General features: G+C 32.2%; 2 protein-coding genes across 2 annotated transcripts; one reads left to right on the forward strand and one right to left on the reverse strand.

The window, feature by feature from the left end:
* Positions 1–18,503: 18,503 nt before the first annotated feature.
* On the forward strand, positions 18,504–20,554 carry LOC107876044 (RING-H2 finger protein ATL3). Its single transcript, XM_016723024.2, has one exon. It carries the CDS (start codon positions 19,364–19,366, stop codon positions 20,231–20,233), a length of 870 nt encoding a protein of 289 aa, XP_016578510.1. The 5' UTR covers positions 18,504–19,363; the 3' UTR covers positions 20,234–20,554.
* A 569-nt stretch (positions 20,555–21,123) lies between these two features.
* On the reverse strand, positions 21,124–24,752 carry LOC107876045 (ubiquitin-conjugating enzyme E2 34). The gene is made up of 9 exons (XM_047413687.1): positions 24,602–24,752; positions 24,098–24,152; positions 23,630–23,668; positions 23,383–23,446; positions 23,200–23,261; positions 23,070–23,109; positions 22,764–22,791; positions 21,868–21,959; positions 21,124–21,697 (listed from the first exon to the last, which is right to left on the reverse strand). The coding sequence occupies exons 1-9, from the start codon at positions 24,656–24,658 to the stop codon at positions 21,439–21,441; spliced, it is 696 nt and encodes a 231-aa protein (XP_047269643.1). The 5' UTR covers positions 24,659–24,752; the 3' UTR covers positions 21,124–21,438.
* Between the last annotated feature and the right edge of the window lie 1,569 nt (positions 24,753–26,321).

Below are 26,321 nucleotides of genomic sequence, written 5' to 3' on the forward strand. Positions count from 1 at the left end.
AATATGATAGGGATTCATGTCAACTCTCATTACCAAGGAAGGAAAAGTCTAAATTGATTGATTGATCAAATAAATTATTGGTGGACTAACTAAGTTGATTATTGAGTAACATGAACAAGACTTGATTTAGCATTGTCGCAAATCAACTTTCTTCGTCATTGGAAATTTCACTATTATTGTTCCATTTTCTATAGTAGTTTTCTATTTATTTCTTTTATCTTATTTATTTTCATTAGTTGATGAAATTTAGCGCTAATTAAAACTCTTTACGTTTATCTGTTTATCTCTATAATAGTCTAAATGTGCAAAGGTAAATTAATAATTTCGAAGTTCAAGATGTGAAACATTTCAGACATAAATTTATTCATGGTAAAGTTTTTATGTGAAATTTAATGAAAAGAACAAGTGGACCGAAAACTCAATGTCTAAAAAGAATCTTTTTATGCATAGAGAAATCTTTGAATAAAATTATAATATCTTAACTAAATTTTTAAATATTATTATAACTAAACTAGCTAATAGTCCATTAAAAAATATTAAACTAAAGTTAACTAATATTAATTAAACACTCAGAAGGGTAGAAGGAATATTTTGAATATAATTATAGCTATTATTTACACATTGCATGAGCCGATATTTTAAAAAATGAAATAAAACAAATTAAATAATTTTTCTTATATATAAGAATAGTCATTTGATTATTTTTCTAATAGTTATACACAACTATTTTAAAAAATATTTAGCACTTTAATTTTTTAATAATTTTTTGCTTATAATTCCTCCATATCCTAATTAACTACAAAAATCAACTATCAACTTTGTTAGAAATATTAAATTTCAATAACTTTCAGTTTACACTAGGAAAGTTTCAACTGATTGTATTATCCTTTTAGGTTCGTATGACGTTTTATTTTTTTTACTAAAATTTTATCTTATTAATATATATAATTATATGCAAAAATACAACTTTCTTACAAAATATTAACAAAATGACATTCACATTTTTTTTGTAATATTTAGCTTTGTAACTTAAGACCGGTGAATAAAGCATTAACTATAGAAAATCGACGGAGGAAAAAAAAAACAAAGAATCAAAACATTCAAGTTTTTGTAGGTACAAAATTTTAAAGTTATATGTTCTATTGATTTTCTTACCAATTTTAAAAATAGAAAGAGATAGAAAGAATTATGATTGACAAGAGTAAACATCAATATCTTTATTTAAAACTTTGAAAGTTCAGAAATATTTTTTTTTTATACATGTAATTTTCTTTTTTAGCATTGAATACACGTGCAACGCACGTATACTAAACTAGTACATAAAAATACATATGCTACGAAATGTAATCTAATAAAAGTGTTGTTATTTTTTGTAATTTAATACTATGCTACTTTATGTACTTTTTTCCTTTTTAAAAACTATTTAAGTTGAGCAAATCTTCAAATTAACATGTTGCTGCTTCTTCTTCTTCTTGAAGGCTTTGTCAAAACCTAATTTTATACTTGAAGGTCTGACAAGGGCTTTGGCAAAGCCTAAACTTTATAGTAAAAACTTTGTGTCTTAGCCTAAATTCAGACATAGATCTAAAGTTGAACTTCCTTCAAACTTAATATTAGCCTAAATTCAGAAAAGACATTTGAATTTATTAACTTTCAAATGTACTATGTCTAAAATCGACTACGAAAGGGCTGTTTTTTTAAATAAGTGTCCTAAAAGGCTACCTGTTCACTTTGCCAATGAAATATACAGACTTGGCCAAGGCCCAAAGACATGACTAAGTTGTTGATTCGTAAATAACTTTGCCTGCAGGTCGATTAGTTTGATGTTTAGAGGCGGACCTATCCTATTAGGAGGGGTGTACAAGCACCCGTTAACCTCGAAAAAATCTTTGTACATACATATATATATACCTTAAATAAGTATCATATATTTTTTGATGTTGCCATCGTTATCATGAAAAAATAGTAGTCGATAGAACTAGGAAAATGTCTATTTCAAACTACTGAACAAAGGGAAAGATCTTATAACTAAACACATTAAGTGATGGAAGTATAATCCCTCCTGTGTAAATAATCCAGAATAATTTTAACGAATATTGGACTTATTCCCATGTGCATTTGCTTCTTTTAATTTGCACAATAGGGACAAACCATATATAACGAAACGGGATCTACTAAAATAACAACAATAACATACCAGTATATTCCCACTAAATGGGGTCTGGGAAGGATAAGTGTACGCAGTTTATATTACTACCTCAGATGTGAGATAGAAAGGCTCATAATAAAACAATTTGAATGAGGAATAGTAAAAGAACAAGATACAATAGAAATCAACAATATCCAATAATATCATAAGCAAGAGACACCAAGTAATACAACAAAAGAAACAACAACCTAAACTCATACTAACCTTCAACCCTAATCCTCCTCCTCCATCAACTTCCTATCTAGGGTCATGTCCTCGGTAAGCTCGAGCTGCTCATGTCATGTCTAATCACCTCCCACCATGTGTGAGGAAATGAGTTTTCTTGCGTTTTCCAGATTCATTTTCCTTAAAACGTGTAAAGTTACATTTTTAACATTCCTTATTTTTTTGCTTCTTTTTCTAACAGAACTTATATAATAATGACTTTTAAATCCCAAATAAAACTTAACCATTAATTGAATGAAATTTTGCCAATAATATATAAAATATTAATGAACTCAAAATATTTCTTTTCAACAAATAGTTTTTGTTCCCTAAAAGAATTTCATGTTTTTATATATAGAAATTATTTTAACATCTAATTTCTTGTTTTATCTTTAACAAGATGATCGATACTCACACAAATATGTATAACAATAAATTTTTTTTTTCTTATATTTTTTTATAACCAAATACGATGACACTGAAATTGAAACGGACATAGTACCAATAATATTATCATTCTGTAATCTAATTTGTCCTATAAAATAAAAGAATATACTAAATTCAAAATTCAAGATTTATACAAGTAAATATGAAACTAAAGGCAATCTTATAAGTTATGTTTAGAAAATACAGTTCATTTCGTTGATGAAATTATCACGTATCAATAGAAATCTTACATTATAAATAATAATAACCAAACATAAATTTAATTTGTTTCGTATGTTAGATTAATAGTGTAATACGATAAAACAATATTTAAATAAATAATGTCAGGTGATGGATGCACATATTAGCATAAAGGGTAAATCTGTCAAGATAAGAAATTATACTACAGCTACATTAATATTCCTCTTTGACCAGTCACAGAATTTCATTTTGACAGAAATAACCAATATATCGCCCAAATGCCACAGCAGGATGTTGTTGAACCTCAGAAAAGAGCATCAATGACGGAATTTACATGAATCAGCTCTAAGATGGAAAAGGAAAAGTAAGAGGGAGAGAGTTGATCGATTTCTAAACCATCTAACTGTTTTCACAAAAATACCTATCTTGTTTAGAACAATCAACTAACAGAAAATAATATGAGCCGGGTATACAGAACCCAATAACATTTATTAGATATCAAGTGGGTTTCATGTCTTCAATCTTATAGGTTTGGTCATCAGTATTAATAACTTTCACTAGGGGTATACATAGGTCGAATTAGTTTGATTTTTATTAAAAAAAAAAATTAAATTAATCATGTCGGTTTATTAAAAACTATAAACCAAATCAAACTAACATAAAATTGGTTTCTTTAGATTTTTTCAATTTTTTTTTTAATCTTTAGTTTTTACAATTATATTGTGATTGAAGACTAAATCAAATATGTTTTCACTCATATGCTAATGAAAAACCTCAATTATGAAAAAATGATGAGCGAAAAACTCTTTTGAAACTAAAAAGTAAGATGAAGATTGAAAAGTTTAGGCTTAAATTTATATTGGGTTTTGGATCATTTAATTAGTAATTAATGGACAAATATTACAACTTAAAGGCCCAAATCTGAATATATATCTATATCTACTTTCAAAATATTAAAAATTAATAAAATTAATTAAAAAAGTATTTAAAAAGTAGATTATATATATATCTTAATTAATATTATGTCGGTTTGATTCGGGTTCAGTTTGACTATTTTTTGGTTAACACCAACTCAAGAATGAGCATTTTTTTTCTAACGCAAAACCAACCAAACCAAACAATAAGTCGGTTTGTTTTCTTGGTTTGATTTGGTTCGTCGATTCGATTTGACTTGACGGTTTGGTCTGTACACCCCTAATCTTCACAACGTCCTTCAAGCTAGAGGGTGATGCCATACCCAACTTGTGTAAAAGGAAAAAAAAAAGGACCAGTGAGAGTCTTGGTCATAATATCAACCAACTGAGAAGTAATAGAAACAAAATGAAGAGAAATTAGCCCATTATGCAAATAATCACGAACATAGTGACAATTGATCTCTATGTGTTTCGTGCGTTCATGAAACACCAGATTTTTAGCTATGTGTAAGGCAGCTTGGCTATCACAAAAGTAGTAATAGAGATCCCAGTATCACCTAACAATCTGATAAGCCAAGATATTTCAGCAACAACTCTGGACAAGGCTCTATACTCAGCCTCAACAGATGATAGAGAGATGGTAGGTTGTTTTTTACTTTTTCAAGAAACAGGACTATCACCAACCAGTATATAATAACCAAAAAAAAACTTGCGTGAATGAGAACAAACAGCCTAGTCTGAATTTGAGTATGCTCGAATAGAGAAATCATGAGAACTTAACAGCAAAATACCCTAGACATGATCTCTGGATAAATATCTTAAGACATGCAAGCCAGTAAGAAGATGAGGTTCATGAGGATATTATAGAAATTGGCTAAGATGTTGCACAATATAAGCAATGTCAGGTTTAATATGTTGAAAAAAATTCAACTTACCAAACAATCTTCTATAAATGCTAGGATCAGCAAGATGAACTCCCATGTCTAGAGGGAGCTTGACAGAAGAGTCCACGAAAGCAAAAACATGAAAGTAATGATGGAAATTAAACTCAATAAGCAGATCAGAAATATGCTTGCACTGGTTCATAAGATACCCCTGAAAGAGAGAAGAAATCTCCAGACTAAGAAAGTAGTGGACTTATCCCAAATCTTTGATTTTAAACTGAGCATCTAAAAACTTCTTGAGAGAATTCCGCTCACTAATATTATTACCTACTAAAAGTATATCATTTACATATACAACCAAGGCAATAAGGGAAGTCCCTGAAAGTTTTATGAAAAATGAATAGTCATTCTTGCTAGATGAGAACTCCTTGGAAAGAAAGGCTTCAGACAATTTGGAGAACTACTGTCTTGAAGCTTGTCATAGTCCATAAATAATTTTTGGAAGGAACAGATCAAAGTAACAGAAGACATATGATTGGAAGAAGAAATATCCAAACCAGGAGGGATTTTCATGTATACTTTTTTATGGAGATCACTATGAAGGAATGCATTATTGACATCCAACTGAAAAACTGTCCACCCTCTTTTGATAGCAAGAGTAAGTAAGCATTTGACAGTAATGAGTTTGATGATAAGGGAAAAGTATCGGTAAAATCAATACCTTCACTTTGGGTGTCTCCCCTAATCACCAATCTTGATTTATACCACTCAATGAACCCATTCGCCTAGTGTTTAATTTTGTAAACCCATTTGCAAGGGATATCCCTTTTGTGGGGTGAAAGAGGGACCATGTCCTAAGTATGATTAGTTTCAAGAGCTTGAAACTCTTTAAGCATAACTTCCTTTCAAACAAGATGTGGGATGCTTACTGATAAAATTGAGGTTCTTTAATGTGAAAACCACTAGGAGAAGTCTTGGAAGAAGTAGAAACAGAGAAACAGATGTATTAGTTGAGGTAATGATAGGGTGAGAGGGTCTAATAGACCTCCTAATAAGAGCAGAAGTAGGGAAAGAGTGAGACAGAGTTTGAAATAGCAAGGGAAGGGGGAGGATCATCAAATAAACTAGGAGACACAGAAGAAAATATAGGAGGAAAGGATGGAGAAGATTGATAAGGAAAAATATGTTTATAAAAATAAAGATCCTTAGAGTAAAATATAGAGTGGGAAGAAAGATTGAGGAGTTTATAACCTTTATTACCACAAGGATAATCCAAAAATACAAAGGGAATCGATTTGGAAAGGAACTTGTCCCTCACAACTCTGAGAGTTGAGGCAAAACATAAACAGCCAAAGGATCTAAGACGGTTATAACTAGGAGGGGGACATGAAGTCTTTCAAATGGTAATAAATAATGTAAGCCTGGATAGGGCATTCTATTAATGATATATATGGCAGTCAACACACAATCACCCCAATATTTAAGAGGAAGATTAGACTGAAATAAAATAGCTCAAGAGACTTCTAAAAAGTGCTTGTATTTTCTTTCCACAATAATCTCATTCTGTTGTGGCGTGTGTAGGGTGGTGGTTTGATTTAAAATACCATGAGTTGAAAAGAATGCATTAGTTTCAGTACTAGAACCAAGTTCCAAGGCAATATCAAACCTAAACGTCTGAACTTTTAAATGAAAGGGACAGAAATCATGGAAACAAAAGCTTTAAGAACAGCAGGAGCATTACTTTTTCAAGAGAAGAGAGAGTCTAGGTTACTCTAGAGTAATCATCTACTAGTGTTAAGAAATATCTGAAATCGGAATAAGTCCTTGTGTTGTGTGGACCCTAAATGTCAATGTGTACTAATTGAAAGGGGACAATAGAATGAATGGAACTAATTGTAAAGGACAACCTTTGTTGTCTAGCCAAGGGACATATGGGACATATAAAAGTCTGTTTAAAAAAAATAATAGAGGAGATAGAAGAAATGTCCTTCATTTTATGAAAAGGTATACGGCCTAACCTTTGATGCCAAAAAATATCCAATTTATTTACATTAATTGTAGCAGTAGAAGAAGGCAGGTAATTTAAAATATAACCAGGACACTGAGAACTATTACAACCAGTAAAAGTAAAATTAAAATTATAACATTCATGACTAGATTTATTACAACCACTTAAAAGAATAGAAGAAGAAGAAGAAGCAATAATATAAGTCTGGGAGGGAATGCAAGCAATATAAAATAGTGCAGTATCAGGTTAAAGGTAGTATAGTCTGCCCAAAGCTCTATCAATTGTCAGTGGCCTCTTCTGAGAAGGGCTCCATAGATAGCAATTAGACTTGGTAAGCAATGCAGTGCAATCCAACTAAGTAATGAGTTGATGTAAGGATGTGAGATTGAATTAAAAAAAGAAACAAGAAGAACATTCATTAAAGTAATGTCAGATCTCAGGTGTAAAGAACTAGTTGACGTAACCTTTACTTTATATCCATTAGGAAGAGTGACAAGGTAAGGTTTGGAAAGTGAGGTAATACTATGAAGTAAGTGTTTATGAGAGGTCATATGGTTAGCAGCTCCTGGATCTAAAATTCAAGCATTCAAACCTTAATGAGGTGATGCACACACATTTGAACCTTCAGAATTTACAGCATATGCAGTAAACAAACCTATAAAATTGGCAAATCCTTAATCTTCTAAGGAACCAGGTCTAAAATTATAAGCAGAAAAGATGTGAGCCTATTGTAACAAGTCATGAAGATGTTCATACTATTCAGGGCTAAAATCATGAGATATAGGAGTGGTAGAAAAAACAAAAGTTGGAGTTGGTGTTTTTGCAGAACTGAATGAAGTGTAAACAACAGAAGGTGCAGTAGCGAACACAAAAAGTTGATTTTTTTAACTTGGCAAATATGTACTAGGGGATAACAAAAAAATTTATGACATTATTCTATAGCATAATTGATTTTCTTGCAGTATTTGCAGAAAGAAGAATTTCATTAAAAATCAAAATTCACTCTCTGAGTAAATGACTTGTGGTGTTCAAAATTTTCTTTTTCAGTAAAGACTGGGTGTGTATTAGTAGAATGGTAGATTTGATGGTCAGGAGTGATGAATACAACAGCATCAGTGGAGAAGTTTTCACTAATAGATGAAGCTTCCTTTTGGCTCTCATCTTGTTGTAAAAGTGAGTATGTTTTGCTAATAGATGGTAAAGGACTCATCATAAGAATGTTATTTCTCATAGTAGCATAAGAGTCGTTTAACTCATTCAGAAACTGAAATAATTATTGGTTTTCTATAAATTTTCCTAAGGCTCCATAAGTACAATTAGGACCAAAGTAAGCATTATATAGTGGATGAGATTTTCCTCTGAAGTTGGATGTACTTGGAGCCATTAGAATTTTCAAATCTTTGATTGATATCCTCCCATACTTTCTTAGTAGTTCGGAGACATATAACACTAATGGCCATCTATCTAGACACATAATTGGTCATTCATGCCTTAATCATATCGTTACACCTCTCCAAACAAAGATACAAGGGAGAGCCGGGTGTAGGTCAAGGAACTCTTCCATCAATCACTCCTAATTTATTTTTAGTGGACAAAGAGGTCAACATACTACTCCTCCAAGTCACAATGCCAGTTCCACTGAAAGGAGAAACTACTAATTGGCTACCAGGATTATCAGACGGGTGAATATAAAAAGGATGAGATGGATCGAGTGTAAAGGGGGTAAAGCCCTCGGAATATGAACTCGACGCATTAGTCGTATTTGGTACTAAAGTCATGATGAGTATCCGCTTTACCCAATAAAATATTTTGAGAATCTAGTAGTGGAAAACTCTTGTTCTAGAGTTAACAATAATCCGGAAAAAATACATGATACCAGGCGTCTTCAAAATCGAAAAAAGTAAGGACTTTGAAAGGTAAAATTGAACCAAAATTTAAAATTAATCACCAACAACGGTCTTCGACACCAGCTCATACAACTCACAATGATGTATTTTGTTGAAAATAAAAAAATATTGTTGAAGAAAGCTTCCTTTGACCTACACGTCCGTTGAACACGAAATGGCCGAAATATTCAAATTCTTTCAATGGGGGTAAGATCGCTAGGTATCTCTCAACCAGTAGATTAGAGAACCTGGCTCTGATACCATGTTGAACCTCAGAGAAGAACATCACTGACGAAATTTACATGAATCAGCTCTAAGATGGAAAAGGAAAAGAGAGGGAAAGAGAGAAAAAGAGAAATTGATCGATTTTTAGAACCATCCAACTGTCTTTATAAAAATATCTATCTTGTTTAATACAATCAACTAACAAAAAATATGAGGCGGGTATACAGATCTTAATAACAATTATCAGATATCAAGTGAGAAGTCTTCAGTCTTGTGGGCTTGGTCATCAGTATCAATAATCTTCATATATGTTGACCTACTGCGTGCTTGTTGCCACTTATTAGGTAGTAGAAAATGTATTGAAATTACATTATATAATATTTTTTTTCTTGGATACATTATATAACGTTAATAGTGAACTTTATGATTTAAATTTTACAAAAAATAATATTAAAGTTTATAAATAAATAAAAAAAAAAGTACATCATTTAAACCATCAAAAAGAGGAGTAAATTTCTTAAATTGTCATTGAAGTTTTATAAATATCCAAATAAAGTCACTTATGATTTTTTTTTGGACAATAATATTATTGAACTCTATAAATGTTTCAAAAAAAAAAAAAATCACAGAACTGTTAGAAACTTAACATCATAACCCATTTGACTATATTTGACCCAACACTTATTACCCATGACCCTTTTGACCTCCCACCTTTAGCAGATTAAAAAAAATTCTTTTTCCTCCATATTACATCATAAGAAGAGACTCCATTTGTAAACACCATTTGACTATTACAATGCCAAGTATAAAGAATCAATGATATCAATTTAGTAGTTGAAAGTTTATGCCAAAAATTGGTTAACTCGCCTCATTTACGTTGTCTTTCTTATGCGCAATTCTTGCAATATTAATAACAACTTTTATTCTATCCGGCATGAATTCAAATTCTTCGAACTCCAAATCGGACACCAACTGAGGAAAAAAAAAACCTTTTCTATTACATATCCTGAACCCGTGGCTATTATAATATTCGAGAAAAACGCAACAACTAAAAAGAGCAACTGAGCAAGAGGCTCTTGCAAGTTTATATAGATGAAGTAAAACACAAACGGAATAGCCTAATCATTAAGCAAAAAGTACTTCAATCCTGCAAACATCAGTTACATAGCTGATGACTGATCTAACTCATTACCCGGACCAGAATGTTGACATTCCAATAGAACAAAGAGAGGAACAAACAAGCATAGATAGTAAAAGATCATGTTGACATTCCATTTCAATAACGACTGAGATGATGCTCCTATAAAGCAACGCCGTTTGACTAATATTGCTTAATAGGCAACACTAACAGACCATATAAGTTGCTAAATATATATATATATATATATATATCTATATATATATATATATATATATATATAAATACTAATCCATCCACTTCTAATGATGGAATAAGGAGGAAAATAGGTTTTTTTAATCTACTAAAGGTGGGGGATCAAATGGTTATGGGTAATAAGTATTGGGTCAAATAGTTAAATGGGTTATGTTGTTAAGTATTTAACAGATTTGTGATTTTTTTGCTTTCTGGAATATTTACAGAGTTTAATGATAATATTGTTCAAAAAAAATTATAAGTGACTTTATTGGGATGTTTGTAAAACTTCAATAATAATTTAAGGAATATACTCACAAAAAGAGAGAAATTCTATTATTTTTTACAAAAATATTTTATAACTTTAAATAACGCAACTCAAGTCTTCATATTAATAAATGAAATATGTAACATCTAAGCTAATATATTGCAAACAAGTGCCTAACATCTTGTTAATTAGGATTAATCCTTACTTTTATAAATAATATTACTATTACTATGTGAATTTAAGCGCTTAATATCTTTTAAGAACAAAAATAGTACACTAAAAATAAATAGTAGATAAGAATGAAAAAGAAAACTCTAAATTATATATATACATCTTACTAATATTAATATTTAGCTTTAGGCCATTAATTTTATTGAGATATACAGCAACGTGTCTCCAGTTAGAAGCACACACGCAACTGGTCGACATCTATGATATCCAATCGAATTCACAACCACACTGTTAAGAGCCACACGCTGTACCATGAAGCTAAGATGGCTTGTGCGTATCTATTTAATATATATAAATAATTTATTCAAAACTTAGTAAACTATTCTTTTTAAAATTCAAAAATCATATATTTAAGCCGGACCAACTAACAGGACCAGCAGTAGACTAAGAAGTCTATTGGACATTAAGAGGACGATGATCCACGACATGTGAATTACAATCCAAAGCTGCAAAGAATTCATCAAAAGAAAACGAAATGATCTAATTTTGATGTCCCTTTATTTTTGTATTAGTTCATGTTATGACTTTGATCAAATGATAATTTTGACGTGGGCTGTGTTTGGAAGTTTAATTTCTGTGTTATGAGAAATAACCCAAAGCATATTGAGTAGCAGACACTTAAGAGAAGTTTGTAATAACTTTCAAGTTATTAGCTTTGTTTGATTACACTATTTTCTCTATTTAAATAACTCAAAAAAATAGTGTTAAATGTGATGCTCTAGTTGAATGTTAGCAAAACTAAAAATGTAAAAATAAAATAAAAATCATATATTCAAAATAGTTCTGCTCCAGAGAGAAGCAATCTCTCACAAACTTCAAGTCTCTTTCATACATATGGTGGAAGTTCTTTTTTCCTTAGTTTAAAAAAAAAAGGTAACAGAGAAAAGGAAAAAGAAAAAAGAAAAAGGTCCATAGGAAGAAATTAACCCTAAGAAATAAGAGGACGCTAGGAAAAATGAGTAGGTTGGGAGTCAAGAAGGAAAAATGATTATAGTAAACATCATGCCACACACAAGGATTGGAAGGGACGAAAAAACAAAGAGTACAAATCAGAGCAGAAATCTTGGGGATCGACAAGGATTTCTTTTGACTTTCTCCCCCCTCCAACAATCATGCCACACACAACGTTAGACATTAGTTCGGTGCTAAATCAACCTAGCCCATAATCCCCTCTTTCATCATCAATTAACAAAAAAAAAAATTTGACTTACTAAAATTTTCGTTAGGCATGAAGTTCTGAAAAGGATCGGATCATAAGAGTTTATTATAAACAATCTTAATTGATATTTATGCAGGAACTTGTTTTCACGGTTGAACACATGACCTCTTAGATAGTCATATGACAATAACTTTATTAGTTACTCTTAAACTTCTCTTTCATCATCACAAAGGATAAAAGTTATATACTATATAGGAAAGAAAAAAATGTGTGTGTAATGGTGTAAATGGTAATTGATGAGTAAGATTCATAAAATAACCAAAAATAACTGCCTATACTTCCAACGAATTTAAATTTGAGATGGATTTTAGAGGTTCTATTCGTGAGATTACACAATATATATTGTTGTTGGATTTTAGAGGTTCAACCTTTACCATTCTTTCTTTTGGTTACTAAAGGCTTATATAATTTTAAGGGGAAAAGACATGGGGTGACCATTTTTAAAAAAAATGGCCACAAATTAAAAAGGTGATCAATTGTAGTCAGTCGGCTATTTTTAATTCCCTTTTTTAGTCATTTGGCCCAATTGGACACATGCAGTCTCTATATTCAATTGATACACTTTTATACCAAATTGATACACTTTTATACTATATTGATACACTTTTTAAAAAAGAGAAAGGAAGTTTATACAAGCACATGCAGTCCCTATACCCAATTGATACTTTTTATACCACATTATGACACTTTTATACTATATTGATACACTTTTATACTACATTGATACACTTTGATACCACATTGATACACTTTTATATTAGATTGATACACTTTAATACCACGTTGATACAGTATATATACCATAAATACACCTTTTACAGAGAAAATTTGTGCAAGTATATACAGTAATTCGTTATTCGTGAATTTGTTAACTTCAGCTAAAATTTTGTGAAAATTTGTGCAAGCATATACAAAATTTATTAAACCCTATACCCTCACTGTCTAAATATTCCTTAATTTTTTTTCTACAATTCACAAATACAAAACTACACTCATTGAAGCTCCGGCAAAACCTGAACGAAGAAGAAGAAGGATAAACAATAAACAATAAAAATGAGTACAGATACTCCAAATTCTTCCAAGTTTTTATTCACAAGAGCTAAAATTCAAAACATGAGCCCATAATTCTAAACCGGGGCCAAACACCTAAATCAACCCCACTTTAAAAATTCAGGCATATCCCCACTAATTTTCGCTATAGCTAAAAGTAAAAATATAGCTAAGAAAATTACAATGGAGGAAAGACCACAGGCTAAATATCCAAGCAATAAAATCCATACCTATTGAAGGACACAAAGCATAAAGCATAATCGAAAATACATTGAGCCTACGAAGGATACTAAAGTAGCCAAAATTTAATTAACTCTTAACAATACAACGTTAGCTTTAATTTTTCCGATACAATGCTCGATCTATGAACATGAACACCTATAGGCACATATCACCAAAGGAAAGCACTCCACAAAGTGTGTATCTGTAGATTTTGGTGATGGATTTTTATGAATTTTTTTTGTTTTTTCTATTAATTTTTTGTTGAATTTGGCAAAGATTTAAATTTTGGTATCTGAGATTAGGAATTTGGGTGAAATTGGTTGAATTTTGGTGGGTTGAATTTTTTTTTTCTAATTTCTATGTGAAATCCATTGTATGGTTGGAATGGAGAAAAGCGGGAAGAAGAAAATGAAATGATACACCGGTTTATACTGAGAGTGGCTATTTAGTGGGTATTTAATTGTGGGTTCTATTTTTGTGGTATTATTTTAGTTTTAGGTGTCATTTTTGTCCGTTTTCCTAATTTTAACAATTAGAAGTTTTCAGGCTCAAAGCCTCCACCAGGCGTGGCGGCTAAATAAATAATTAACAGTCTGGGCCACATCCCAGCCAACTAGGCTAATAGAGATATTTGTAGCTTGTCTAGCATACAAAGTTCTTTAAAGGGAGTCGTTTGGTGTAAGGTATAAGGAATAAGTAATTTCAGGATAAAATAAAGGATTATTTTATCTGATATTTGATTGAAGAGATTAATCAATACCGGGATAATTTATCCCACCTTTTGTACCATAGTGATAGGATAACTTATCCCATACTCATGGTGGGATAAATTATCCTGGATAATCCCAAAATTAATTATCCCGGAATAACAATTTTCCAACCAAACGATCCTTTGCTTTTAAGTGCTTCTAATACAAACACTCGGGAACTAGGAAAATGGTTGGTGCTCCAAAAGCTGCGATCCTTGCTCCTTTCATAGCTAGCAGGTCCGCCATGCAACCATTTTGGAAGAAGGGAAAATGATGAACATATTTCTAGTAAATTTATGTATTGGCAGAGTCAAAATTATGTATATTTATATATATATATATATATATAACATTTTTATTTGGTGAAAGTTTTACTCTGTAATAGTACAGAAGCGGCAATCTTGAGCAGCTTAGAGTTTTCGTGGCTGCTCCAGCTACCTCCTTCAGCTGTTTCAAACATAATTTTACTATATTACCTCTAATTAATTATTATAAATTATTTCATTTAACTATTATAATATTAATAATATTTAATAAGAGGATAATTTTCAAAATGACTACTATGTATAAGTTCCTCAAAGTTCCACTTATTATTATTTGAAAAAAAAAATTTAGTTGATTCAATCGTAATTTTAATGTATCACCTCTAATTAATTATTATAAGTCATTTACATATTAAAAATTAACAATATTTAATTAAAAAAGGACAAATATTTTTGACATGTCTGCTTCGGTTGGTTCACTCTATAATAGAAGCGGCAATCTTGAGTAGCTTAGGGTCGTCCTGGCTGTTCCAGTTGCCTGCTTTAGCTACTTCAAATATAATTTTACTATATTATCCCTAATTAATCATTATAAATTATTTCATTTAAGTATTATAATATTTAATAAGAGGATAGTTTTCAAAATGACTACTAAGTATAAGTTCCTCAAAGTTCCACTTATTATTATTTAAAAAAAAAAAATTTAGCTGATTTAATCATAATTTTAATATATCACTTCTAATTAATTATTATAAGTCATTTACGTATTAAAAATTAATAATAATTAATTAAAAAAAGACAAATATTTTTTACATGTCTGCTTCGGTTGGTTCGACGTAATTTTACTATATCACCCCTAATTAATTATTATGAGTCATCTAAGTATTAAAAATTAATGTTTAAAATTATTATAAAGTCATCTAAGTTTTAAAAAATTAATAATATTTAATAATAAATTAACTTGATGTCTTATATTAGATCCATTTAATTTTTTCAAAAGTATTTTCTTATATTAATGCTGTTATATCACTTCTAATTAGTTATTATAATCCATTCAATACATTTCTACTTTGCAGCTTCAATCACGATTTTATTATATCACCCCTTATTAATTACTATGGTCATCTAAGCACTGTGTCACTTAAATTGAATAGTTATATATAAGAGGGAGTTTCATGCTGAAGCAGGCAGCAGGTCGGTATGCCTGTTTTAGCTGCCTACTTCAGCTGCTACAAACGTGATTTTACTGTATCACCTTTAATTAATTATTATAAGTTATTTACGTATTAGAAAATTATTAATATTTAATACAAATAAGTAAAATATACATTTCTGACATGTCTGCTTCAGCTGCTTCAACCATAATTTTACCGTATCACCCCTAATTAATTCCTATAGGTCATCTAAGTATTAAAAAAAAAACATTTAATATAAAAGATGAAATAGACATAAAATAATAAATTAACTCTTGATGTTTTAAATTAGTTTGACGTCTTATATGAGGCTCACTTAGGCTATTTTCACAAGTAGTTTTTTTATAGTTATTATGCTATATCACTTTTAATACATATCAGCTTCGCGGCTCCAATCTTGATTTTACTCTATCATCCCTAATTATTTATTATGGCTATTTAAGCATTAAAAATAATATTATTAGTATCTTATATAAGAAGTCACAATAAGTAGCTGAAGCAGGTTGGTCATGTTCAACATGTTTGCCTCAGCTGTTTTAATCGTAATTTTACTATATTACCCCTAAGTAATTATTATAAGTCATTTACGTATTGAAAAATTAATAATATTTAATAAAAAAAAATTAAAATAGATATTTATGACATGACTGTTTCAACTACTTCAATCGTAATTTCACTAAATTACCCATATTTAATTATATAAGTCATTTAAGCATTAAAAAATTAATAATATTTAATAAAAAAAAGATGAAATAGACGTAAAATGATAAATTAATTTTTTATGTTTTAAATTAACATGATGTCTTATATGGAGCCATTTAAAAAAAAAATCACAAGTATTTTTATAATAATTTTATTATGTCATTTCTAATTAGTAGAATAGAAAAAAAATTTATAAATCGCAATAATTAAGAACTTAAATTATTTTTAAAATATAATTGACTATCAATGTCACAAAAGTTTGAACAACTTAAAATATCGTTCTGCAAATTTCATCAATCTAAATATAATATTACATGTCTAACTTAGAATTTATCAACCAAACAAATAAAACTTTTAATTAAATGATAGAATTATACATAACGTAAAATTTTTAAGGATCAACGTTGGGTTGTGCGTAGTATGTCGTAAGCCGGCTAGTCTACTAAGAAATATCAATTGACTCTTCTTGAACAACAGGGACTCCTCACTGTCTCCTCTCTCTAGAAAAACTTTGGTGTGTTTTAATGGCTCTTAAAGGTAGTATATGTTGTGAGTCAAGTCAAATCGATGAGACAATAATAAAGAGAATACACAAGAATTTCTAAATTGATCTTTTGGTGGCTGAGATTCCCCAATTTTTTATTCCAAATGTATATTTTAAAAAACAGCCATTATTTGGATAAAAAAATAGTATATTCATCCCCTCTTTGGTCAAAATAATGTTCAAACTCTATGATCTTTTGGCACAAGGAATTTATGACTCTTCCTAGAAGAGTCAATATTTCTTATTGAAACACTTAATATATTTGAAATATGATTACGTATTGTAAAACTGCAGTGAAACTTAACATTTTTCATGGAAGAATTTAAAGAAATAACTACTGATTTCTTAAGAACAATATTGGGTTTAGGATATTGTATTTTTTGGTGTGTTACTTGAAGTTGAAGTATTTTGTTTATGTTATTATTGAATATGTTAATTTGTATTGTATCTTATTCTTTTATTATTCCTTATTCTAGATGGTTTTATTTTGAGCCGGAGGTCTATCCGAAACAACCTCTTTATCTCATATTTGAGGTAGTAGTACCCTCCCAAGACCCCATTTGGTGGGAATATACTGGGTATGTTATTGTTGTTGATTTCTTAAAACATTAAAAGTACCTTTGGTTTAATGGTTTGTATTCTTTGAGATCATATATACATAACTCATAAAACTAGAAACAATTAAAGGATATAGTGTTGTGGATACTGATGTTTCTCTCTTAATTAGAAGTCTCCGAGTCTTGAATATGAAAAAATCTTTATTAGAAAGTGTTTCCCTCAAATAGGCTCTATGCAAAGCAAATTCAAATTATCCGACAGAAAGTCTGGATCAAATATTCAACTCACGGATGACTGCCTACGGCGTGGCATCCTCAACCTCATCATTCTTTAAATACAACTGTACAACTAATGTTGAAATAATTAAATATCAAACTTTATACGGAAATTATTTTCATAATCGAGTAACCAAACGATCCCTTTAAGGCTCCCAAATTTCATTAATTTGAAGAAGTCGAAAGGAATTTCGACACAATTTCCCTTTTGGTTGATTGTTGTTGCAAGTTTGTCAAACGTTCAAACCTAATTATAAAGGCCTCGAGATAAAATATTTAAAATGTTTTTTGACGAAAATTATTTTTTCTTCAAATTAATCAGAACTCCGAAATAAATAGGGGAAAGAAAAGCCCCTAATACAAATTTATTACACTATGCTTATTTAACATAGCTAGGATTTTAAGAAAATTATCAAAGAGAGATTCTAAAATGCGTTTAATAGCAGTGACACAACAGTTTTTAAAATTCACATTACACCAGTGATATTTTAAAATTTGTTTTGTATCAGTGATGAAATTATCTGCTCAGATCGACTTATTGTATGACTAAATAGATGTATCAAATATAACGTGAATATCAAAATTTGATGCAACATCCAATACAAAGCAAATTTTAAAAATGATGTAAAAATTGTTTCTATATATGACAATTACAACTATCACTATGTTTGATAATTAGGACCAAACTATCGCTATTTTCAAAAAATCTCCATCAACACACTCCACACACTCACAAAGGTACAAAACCATGGTCAGAGTAGAAGCCCACATGGACCATGGTGTTGGGAGGTATTTATGTGAAGTCTGAAATGTTATTCTTCCTCTCATTTATTTCTATTCGTGACTTTTTTTTCCGGTAAAAACTTAAGCGCATTTACTATATACATCAAATTAATATTTTTTACTATGGTTATATAATTAAATTAAGTGAAATACACATTGATTGATCATGGTTAAATAACGTAAATTTTAAATTCAAATACATGACATACATATATTGACTTGGTGTATACATCGGGTGCATATAAGTTTTACCCTTTCCGCCCCATCATTGACCCTCTTTTCCCTTAATATTATCCCTTCCATTGTCATTTTTTCCAACACTACTCACCTCTTGTACTCTTTTTCTTTGTTTCCTAATTCTGCCTCTTGGCCCCTCCCCACTCCTTGTGACCAATTTTTTGTCTTCTTCAAATTTCAACTCTATATGTACCACTATATCTCTATGTCCACCTCAAATACACATACAACTTTCCATACTTCATCTTTTCCCTTTCTATTGTCTCTTTTTTTCATTTTCTTGGTTTGTTCCAATACCACCGCACTGAGAAAAAACCCTGCTTGTTTTAATTTCTAACTTCATTTGATTGACTATCTAAACTTTCACCCTTTTCTTCCCCATCTTAAAACAAAAATCAATAAACAAGTCGAGAAGAAGGGAAGTCAGCTAACCAAGAATCACAGAAATTTGCCCTTTCATCCGATTTTCCCTTCCGAGATTGCTTTCCTCTCCACTTTAAACGTCTTTTTCCCCTGTTCAAGGCAAGCTTTGTATGAACCTTCTGCGTTGCCATTGCCCCGTTGCTCTCAATCCATGATAACAATCAGGAAATATTGACTCCTCATTCTAATACAGGTAGTCATCCACTTTGAATTGAATAGTAGCGGAAAAAGTTACTTAAAAATTCCCCAAGGCTTTGGTAATCCGGAATTGACATTAAACTTTCTGGATTAGCACAAGGAAATAGTTGTCTGTGAAAATGGCAGATGCTTCTTCATACACTCCTGGTAAACTAGACGATCCAAGTATGGTTGAGCTAACTGCAAAAGTACTAGTAGTGGCAGTCACAGTTCTCTTTCTTGTAGTCTTCTTCATCTTCTCTCTCCATCTCTATTCAAAATGGTTCTGGAATCGCCACCGTCAAGCAGACGGCGGCAACCCTAACACCACGCGGCGTCGGCGCCGTTTCGAGTTTTCTCCAGGTCATCAAGAAGTTCATGTTACATCTGTTCTCAGCAGTGGCCTTGATCCTTCTCTTCTTAAAACAATTCCAGTAGTTTTATTCAATCCTGAAGAATTCAAAGATGGATTGGAATGTGCTGTTTGTCTTTGCGATGTTTCTGAGGGTGAAAAGGCCAGACTTTTGCCTAAATGCAATCATGGTTTTCATGTCGAGTGCATTGACATGTGGTTTCAGTCTCACTCAACCTGTCCTCTTTGTCGAAATCCAGTACTGTCTGAAGAGTCAACAGTCGAAAACGTACTTAGAACATCGGTAGATGAAGAGGAACCAGCAACCGTAGACATGCCAAATTTCCCAACTAATGTCTTGTTTTGGGGAAATGAGACTCAAGTTAGCACATTGGGTTCGAGTTTGGAGGAATCGTCTCCTTCTCCTCCTCCACCACCATCATCGTCTTCGTTGTTAGCCTCAACGAGTGATAGACAGTGTGCTTCATTGGTAATTGATATTCCAAGGGAGACTAATGAAGTAGTAGTAGAAGAAGAACATAAGTCTCCAATGCCAACAAGATTGAGGTCTTTGAAAAGGCTATTGAGCAGGGATAGGAAGGCTAATCCTTCTAGTCCAAGAATAGATGTAGAACAAGGAGACGGAGTCCACAGCTGACGTTTTTAGATGATCATTGAACTATTGTGTGATACTACGCGATTAGGTAGTTTTTGATGTTTGCTACGGAATCTGGAGATGAATTGTATGTCCAGAACTCTTATTTGTTTGTTCAACTTTTTTGAAAAAATATCTTGATGCAGATGTAAAGTTGACATCTGCTTATAGGCAGTGAATATATTGTATATGTATAAACGAAAATGCAGTGGGCATCTCTGTTTGAGGATGAAGCAATCAATCGTCTCTTACAGTAGAGTATTGAGACTTCCTTTTCAGTTATTTTGTGGCTGCTACAATGATATGATCAAAATTTCATACATAGATTGTGGTGTTGTCTTTGCGACGTCTCTGAGGGTGAAAAGGCAGTCTTTGGCCAAACGAGAAAGAAAAGTATCCTGCATTTATTGATTTGGTATGGATAGTACCTATAAGTTTGTTTTAGGATGAGGGCGTTGCAGAAATAATAAAACCTAAGGTGGTTGGGCAGGTTAGGCCATGTTTGGCAAATCAGTTACACATTAGCCTTACATTGTTGATAGTTGAAAATTAGTTCAACGCTGAAAATTCGAGGAATCTTAGGCACTTACAAATTAAAGTGAGAAAACGACATTTTCAAATCTCTTATAAAAAAGTCATAAAACTAAAAAGAAAACAATAATGATAAGTGGCTTAAAAACATTTTTCTCCGATCAAAATCCCCGTAATAGAGACATGATTAAGCATAATTATAGTTATTCTTCGACACTATAAAAATGTCTGATCTAGTGGTATTATATACACTGCACTTTATGCTTCTTTTTAACCTGGATTAGTTGATTGTGTTCCTGAACAAGCAGACGAGAAACATCATTACAACCCCCACCACCCCACCCCAAAAAAAGAAGAAAATATTTTCCAAACAGAAAAGGTGAAAGAAATATAAACAGTCACCATTTCCAAGTCCTTCAGCATTAAAACTCAGAATTTCATATTTGTAGTGACACGACTATCAATACCAGAAAAGGAAAACCCATCAGCTAGACTAAAAGATCAGTTTGATATCCACTAGAGCAACGCCTATACATTCCCAAGAGACATTTGAAAAACCTAGAACCTTTGGCACTTATCAGTAATTACCCAGATAAGTATTACACAACCACAGATTTCGGATGCTTTGTTCTACAGTGTAGCAGAATATCAAGTTCCCTGCCTAATTGAACTCACTATCAAAGTTGAAGTAGCGGCAGAGCCATTACAACACCAAAAATTGATACTAGCAACAGCAACAACCAAGTTGGCAAAGATGTCCTCCGTTGGTTATTCATGTCCTTATGTGGCTCTACTCTATTCAGATCATCCAACAAGGGTGTGGAAGTTTTCGCTTGAATTGGCATGGACGACACCTGTTCCTGAACAGGATACACCAGGAGCTGCTGCTCTTCATACTTCTCCACATATTCTGGAAACAATTTTCTAAAGGTAGGGCTGTCATTAAAAAAATAAGTTGTAAGTTAACTGGGATAACATAAAGGCACAGTTAAAACACTTGAGAATATTGTGAAAATAGCAGATCAAGTCTCTTGTACTACGGGATCTATACAGCTTAAAGCAATAGAAATACAAGGTATGCAGCGCCAAACTCGTAGTTGACTCACTTTTTACAATTGAATGCAAGAGAAGCCTTAGCAAGCTTCTGTTTCTCAGCAACTGTTGTTGTTACACTGCCTGCGGTGGGACTGGTGTCCATCTGCAGGATGGGAGACATAAAAGTTGCCACTAATGCAAATGAATGTTTTGGAAGCAAAAAGAGATTTCTAAACTGAGGAATTACAGAAAGGAATATTCATGGATTTAGTCGTCTATGGTTTTCAAGATAGCAACAATAAGTATTGTGAATAATACAGGCCTAATATGGAACACCTCCACAAGGAGGGACTAACCATTCCTCGGTTAGTTTCTCAAGATACTATTATACAATTACAGAACGAAGAAACAAACTAATTTACCACAGGGTCTCTTCACATCTCTCTCCCACTCTCTAGATATATATGTGTGTGTGCTCGCTTGTGAGCGTGCGGAGGTGAGAGAGAGAGAGAGGTTGGACAGACGGTAAGAATGCTTGAGTGACAGTGTCAAGAGGCAGTAACCATTTTGAAAGATTGAAAAAGAGAAAGGCATCCTCACAGGCTAGGTGGGTAGCTGGGAGGGTTAAGGGCAATTTTCTAGGCAGGCAAAGGGTGATTTGGAAGAGTTCAGTTCAAGGCAGCTCCCTCCTCTCCTTTGCACCATTCAAAAGGTGGCTTTATGCTATGTCAAATAGGTTCAGATGTAGTGGGATGGTTTGGATTAATTTCAACCTATAGCTGGCACCTGGCGAGTTTAAAATAAGGACCTTATTTTGTTTAGTGTTGATTGGGTGCGTAAAGACAGAAGAACAGAACGGTCATACACATGAAAGATATGTGAAACAAAAAGAGAAAGCACAACCCAGAAAATGAAACAGTGATGATATGGAACACAGGTCGCATTGCAGGAGTTATAAGGACTTTACCATAAATGAGAGCAGTCCAGTGAGTATGCTGCACGGAAAGTAGAGGGAGGTCATTCCAAATGAAGAAAAACGACTATGCAGCCACTATAGTAACAGCAAAGTTTCAACTTTTTTACTAAGAAACAAGAAGTGGAACTTCTTTTCTATATAATACAGGTTTTACTTTGAATGAACTAGGCTTGTTCCAACACTCTCAGAAATAAAATTGGAGAAAAATAAAATTCTGTACCACAAAACCCTAAAGTAACTATTGCCAGATGAATCACCATACTTCTTCTCTTTCACAAGTATATTGAAAATTATTACCTTGACGCAGACCACATAGGGTTCCAGCTCTCTGGGTGATCTGTGAAGAAATATCAATTGAGCGTCAGGAACACCGAATCCATTCAAAACAACAGACAATTGAACTATAATGCACTTTCTAAACACTTACAGTCACTCATAGATAAACAGATTTTCTTTTGCGTCATAAATCTTCCATTTGGAGTAACCATACTACAGACAAAACAAACATAGTTGATGTGACTCCAATAAACAAAAAGATCCTTATAGAGATACATTGCTCAAAGAGTAGAAACAAGTCCGGGATAATCAAACTGATCTGAATATAGATTACCTGATTCCTGGAGGTTTAAATGGATATTCTGGAGGAAACTTGATCTTACCATAATAAAATCCACCTTATTATTGGAGTTGGCAGCATTCACAAACAACAACCAAAAGAGCAACTCAGGAAAAACGACAAAATATTCAAAAGTGATAAAAGATAGTCAAAGGATAAGGTTTGGGAAGAAGGTGCACCATATGACAGTAATAGTGCATTATCAAAATAAATATCAAAGTTAGTTAGAGAAAGTAGAAACCTGCAAAAGGTGTTCCTTCACTACCCTCCAAAACGTAATCTGGACATGAGATTTAGGTAAAAGTGAGAAGATTAGGAAAAGCAAAGCAAACAGGTAATGACTTATTTGACGAAAAGAAGCTAAAAGTATAGCATACTGGCAATCAAGCCTAGTAAAGTATATATTAGGAGAAAAGCATCAGATATACATGTCAATGGCATTCCTGTGAACACATTTTCGGCAGTGCATTTAGGTAATTTGTGTCAATTTAAGTCCTCGTTAGACTGCCTATGAATAGTGTATTTAGATGCATGGCACACAAACAAGAGAAAACAAAAATTCATGCAGAGGAGGTATCGACAGGAAAAGAATAAAACAATCTGCTTATTTGAAAAAAGAAAGGAACTAGACAAAGTTCATGAAACCTATATGTTCTACTAAGAATATATTAACAAAAACAGGTAGGAAGAACAAGCAGTAGGGACTTACGCCACTCGAGAATATCATTTGGAGAAGGGTGGGCCACAACATGGGAGACAGGTTCCTGCAATATCACAAGCTTCATCACTTTCAGGGGATTAGGATCAGCGTATAGATGACCAAACAGGCAGCGGGAAGAAGATTCTAATTAACAAAGGCACAGGAGTTGTTGTCCAATACCGATAAGTCCACGAAATAAAACTTGGGCCCTAGTTGTATAGGAAATAATAATAGAAGTGCCATGCTTTCACCTCAAGCAATCAGGTGGAGAAAAGCAAAGAAAATCAACTAAATTAACAAATGTTAAGCAAAATAAATTCAGAGTGGTAATGTCATGAGGGGCAAGAAGATGAAAGTCACAACTTGAGTTCATAATATGTAAGATCCAATATGGTTAACCTGCACTTTAAGTAGGAGCCCTGACTATTCATTTTCATGGGAAGTAAAGGAAGCTGTCTTGTGATGCAACAAATTTATGTATAATATATTCACTGAAGGAACAAAGATACATACTTTGCAAAGTGCTCTATATTCCTTCTGGAGTCTCTTTACACATGCCATTTCTGCCATGACTAGCTTCAAAATGCACGGAAACTACAGGATGACACTAGGAGCTTCACTCACTCTTGACTGCCAAGAAATGTGACCACATGTAAACATATGAGATTTTAACAAAAAAACAAAGATCCTAAATTAAGAGGAAAAAATTAAGAATGACATGGGTATATGATACTTAAGAACTTGGCCAAAGAAAAATAAAGTCAATAGCAATCGGTGCAGAAACATAAAGAAAAAGAGGATAAAGTCATTAGCTACATGCTTTCTATTTCTATTTTTTCTTATCCTCCAGCTAAGCATGGTAATCAATTCCACAAGAACAAACAATTAGAAAGTGGTGAAGCCAGGAAATGAAGGGCAGAAGAAACTTATATACTTTAGGATTAATGTGAGTGTTCATAAGTTAGAGGGGACATCAGTAGATTTCTGTGGCACCTCCAAACTTTCCAAAATCCCAACGGACAGAAAGCTGTAATCTCAAAACTTTTGGGTGATGGGCGGTGCTCATGCTCTCCCAATAAAATTCAACAGGTATATCATCAAGGAGAAGCAGCGAACTTTTTTCCTTTTTTTGAGATAGAGTCTGTCTACATTATCCCCGGGCTGAACTTGTTTTCTTTTTTAGAGTCTGTCTACAATAGAATTGAATTTTGTTTTTGTCTTGGTCGAAAAGAAATTAACTATCTATTGAGTGGTCTGTCTATATTCGTAATAAGAGGGATCAACACCTTTCAATTCCCTTCTCTTTAGCACTTGAGGGAAAATATCTAGACATACTTGAATAGAAGTATAACCAAATATAATAAGCCAGCTATTCAATCATCATAGTAGCAAAAGTGTGCAAAGGGTGACTCGAACTAATCATATCAAATGAGAAACATGTGAACATATAATCACCGGCAAGCTGTAAAATACATTTGTAGACACTCTATGGCTTGGAAAAAGCAGTTGATGTACATCGTTTCTACTCATAAATCTGTGAAAAAGTACAAAGCAAATAAATGCATAATCTATAGTTTCATCGAGTTAATTGATCGCGTTGATTAGTCCTTTGTTTCTTTCTATCCTAGATTCAAGATTATTGGTAGCATATATATAAGTCCAGGTAATTAATTACTTAGGCGTGTGTTTATTCCAACAATTGTCTCTATCTACCTATCCTTTATTGATTTCTATAATTGTTTTAGGTGCTCAGGTGCGATTGAAGAATCCATCTTCAATTTCTTTGAATTTTCGAACCCGTTTCACATCGACGGTACATTACTATTTCAAATAGTACATGGGTATATTTGGCCCTCTTCCATACTTTGTGATGCATGTTCAAGAGCCAAACGAATAAATTTTAAAAAAGCAACCAACGTACAAGAATAGAAAGACTGTTAATATATTTATAGATCCCAATTGACCCACAAACCAGAAACAGAGTCATCTATTATACTATGACACCAAAGAAATATCAACGAGCATTGCCTCTGTCTGGTCAGATTTGTTAAGTAAGCCAATTTCCGCTCATGGATATCAACGCAGAGAAAGTAACACTTAGCATGCTAGCAAACACAACAAATACTTAACTCACACTGTACAAGTGAATGTTATCCTCTAGTTTGTTCGCTAGTGCTAACAGTCCACCGACCTAAGAAGATATTTGTTCTTTTCTTTAAATAAGGTTAACACA

Source organism: Capsicum annuum, chromosome 6 (genome assembly GCF_002878395.1).
Source record: "Capsicum annuum cultivar UCD-10X-F1 chromosome 6, UCD10Xv1.1, whole genome shotgun sequence".
NCBI lineage: Eukaryota > Viridiplantae > Streptophyta > Magnoliopsida > Solanales > Solanaceae > Capsicum > Capsicum annuum.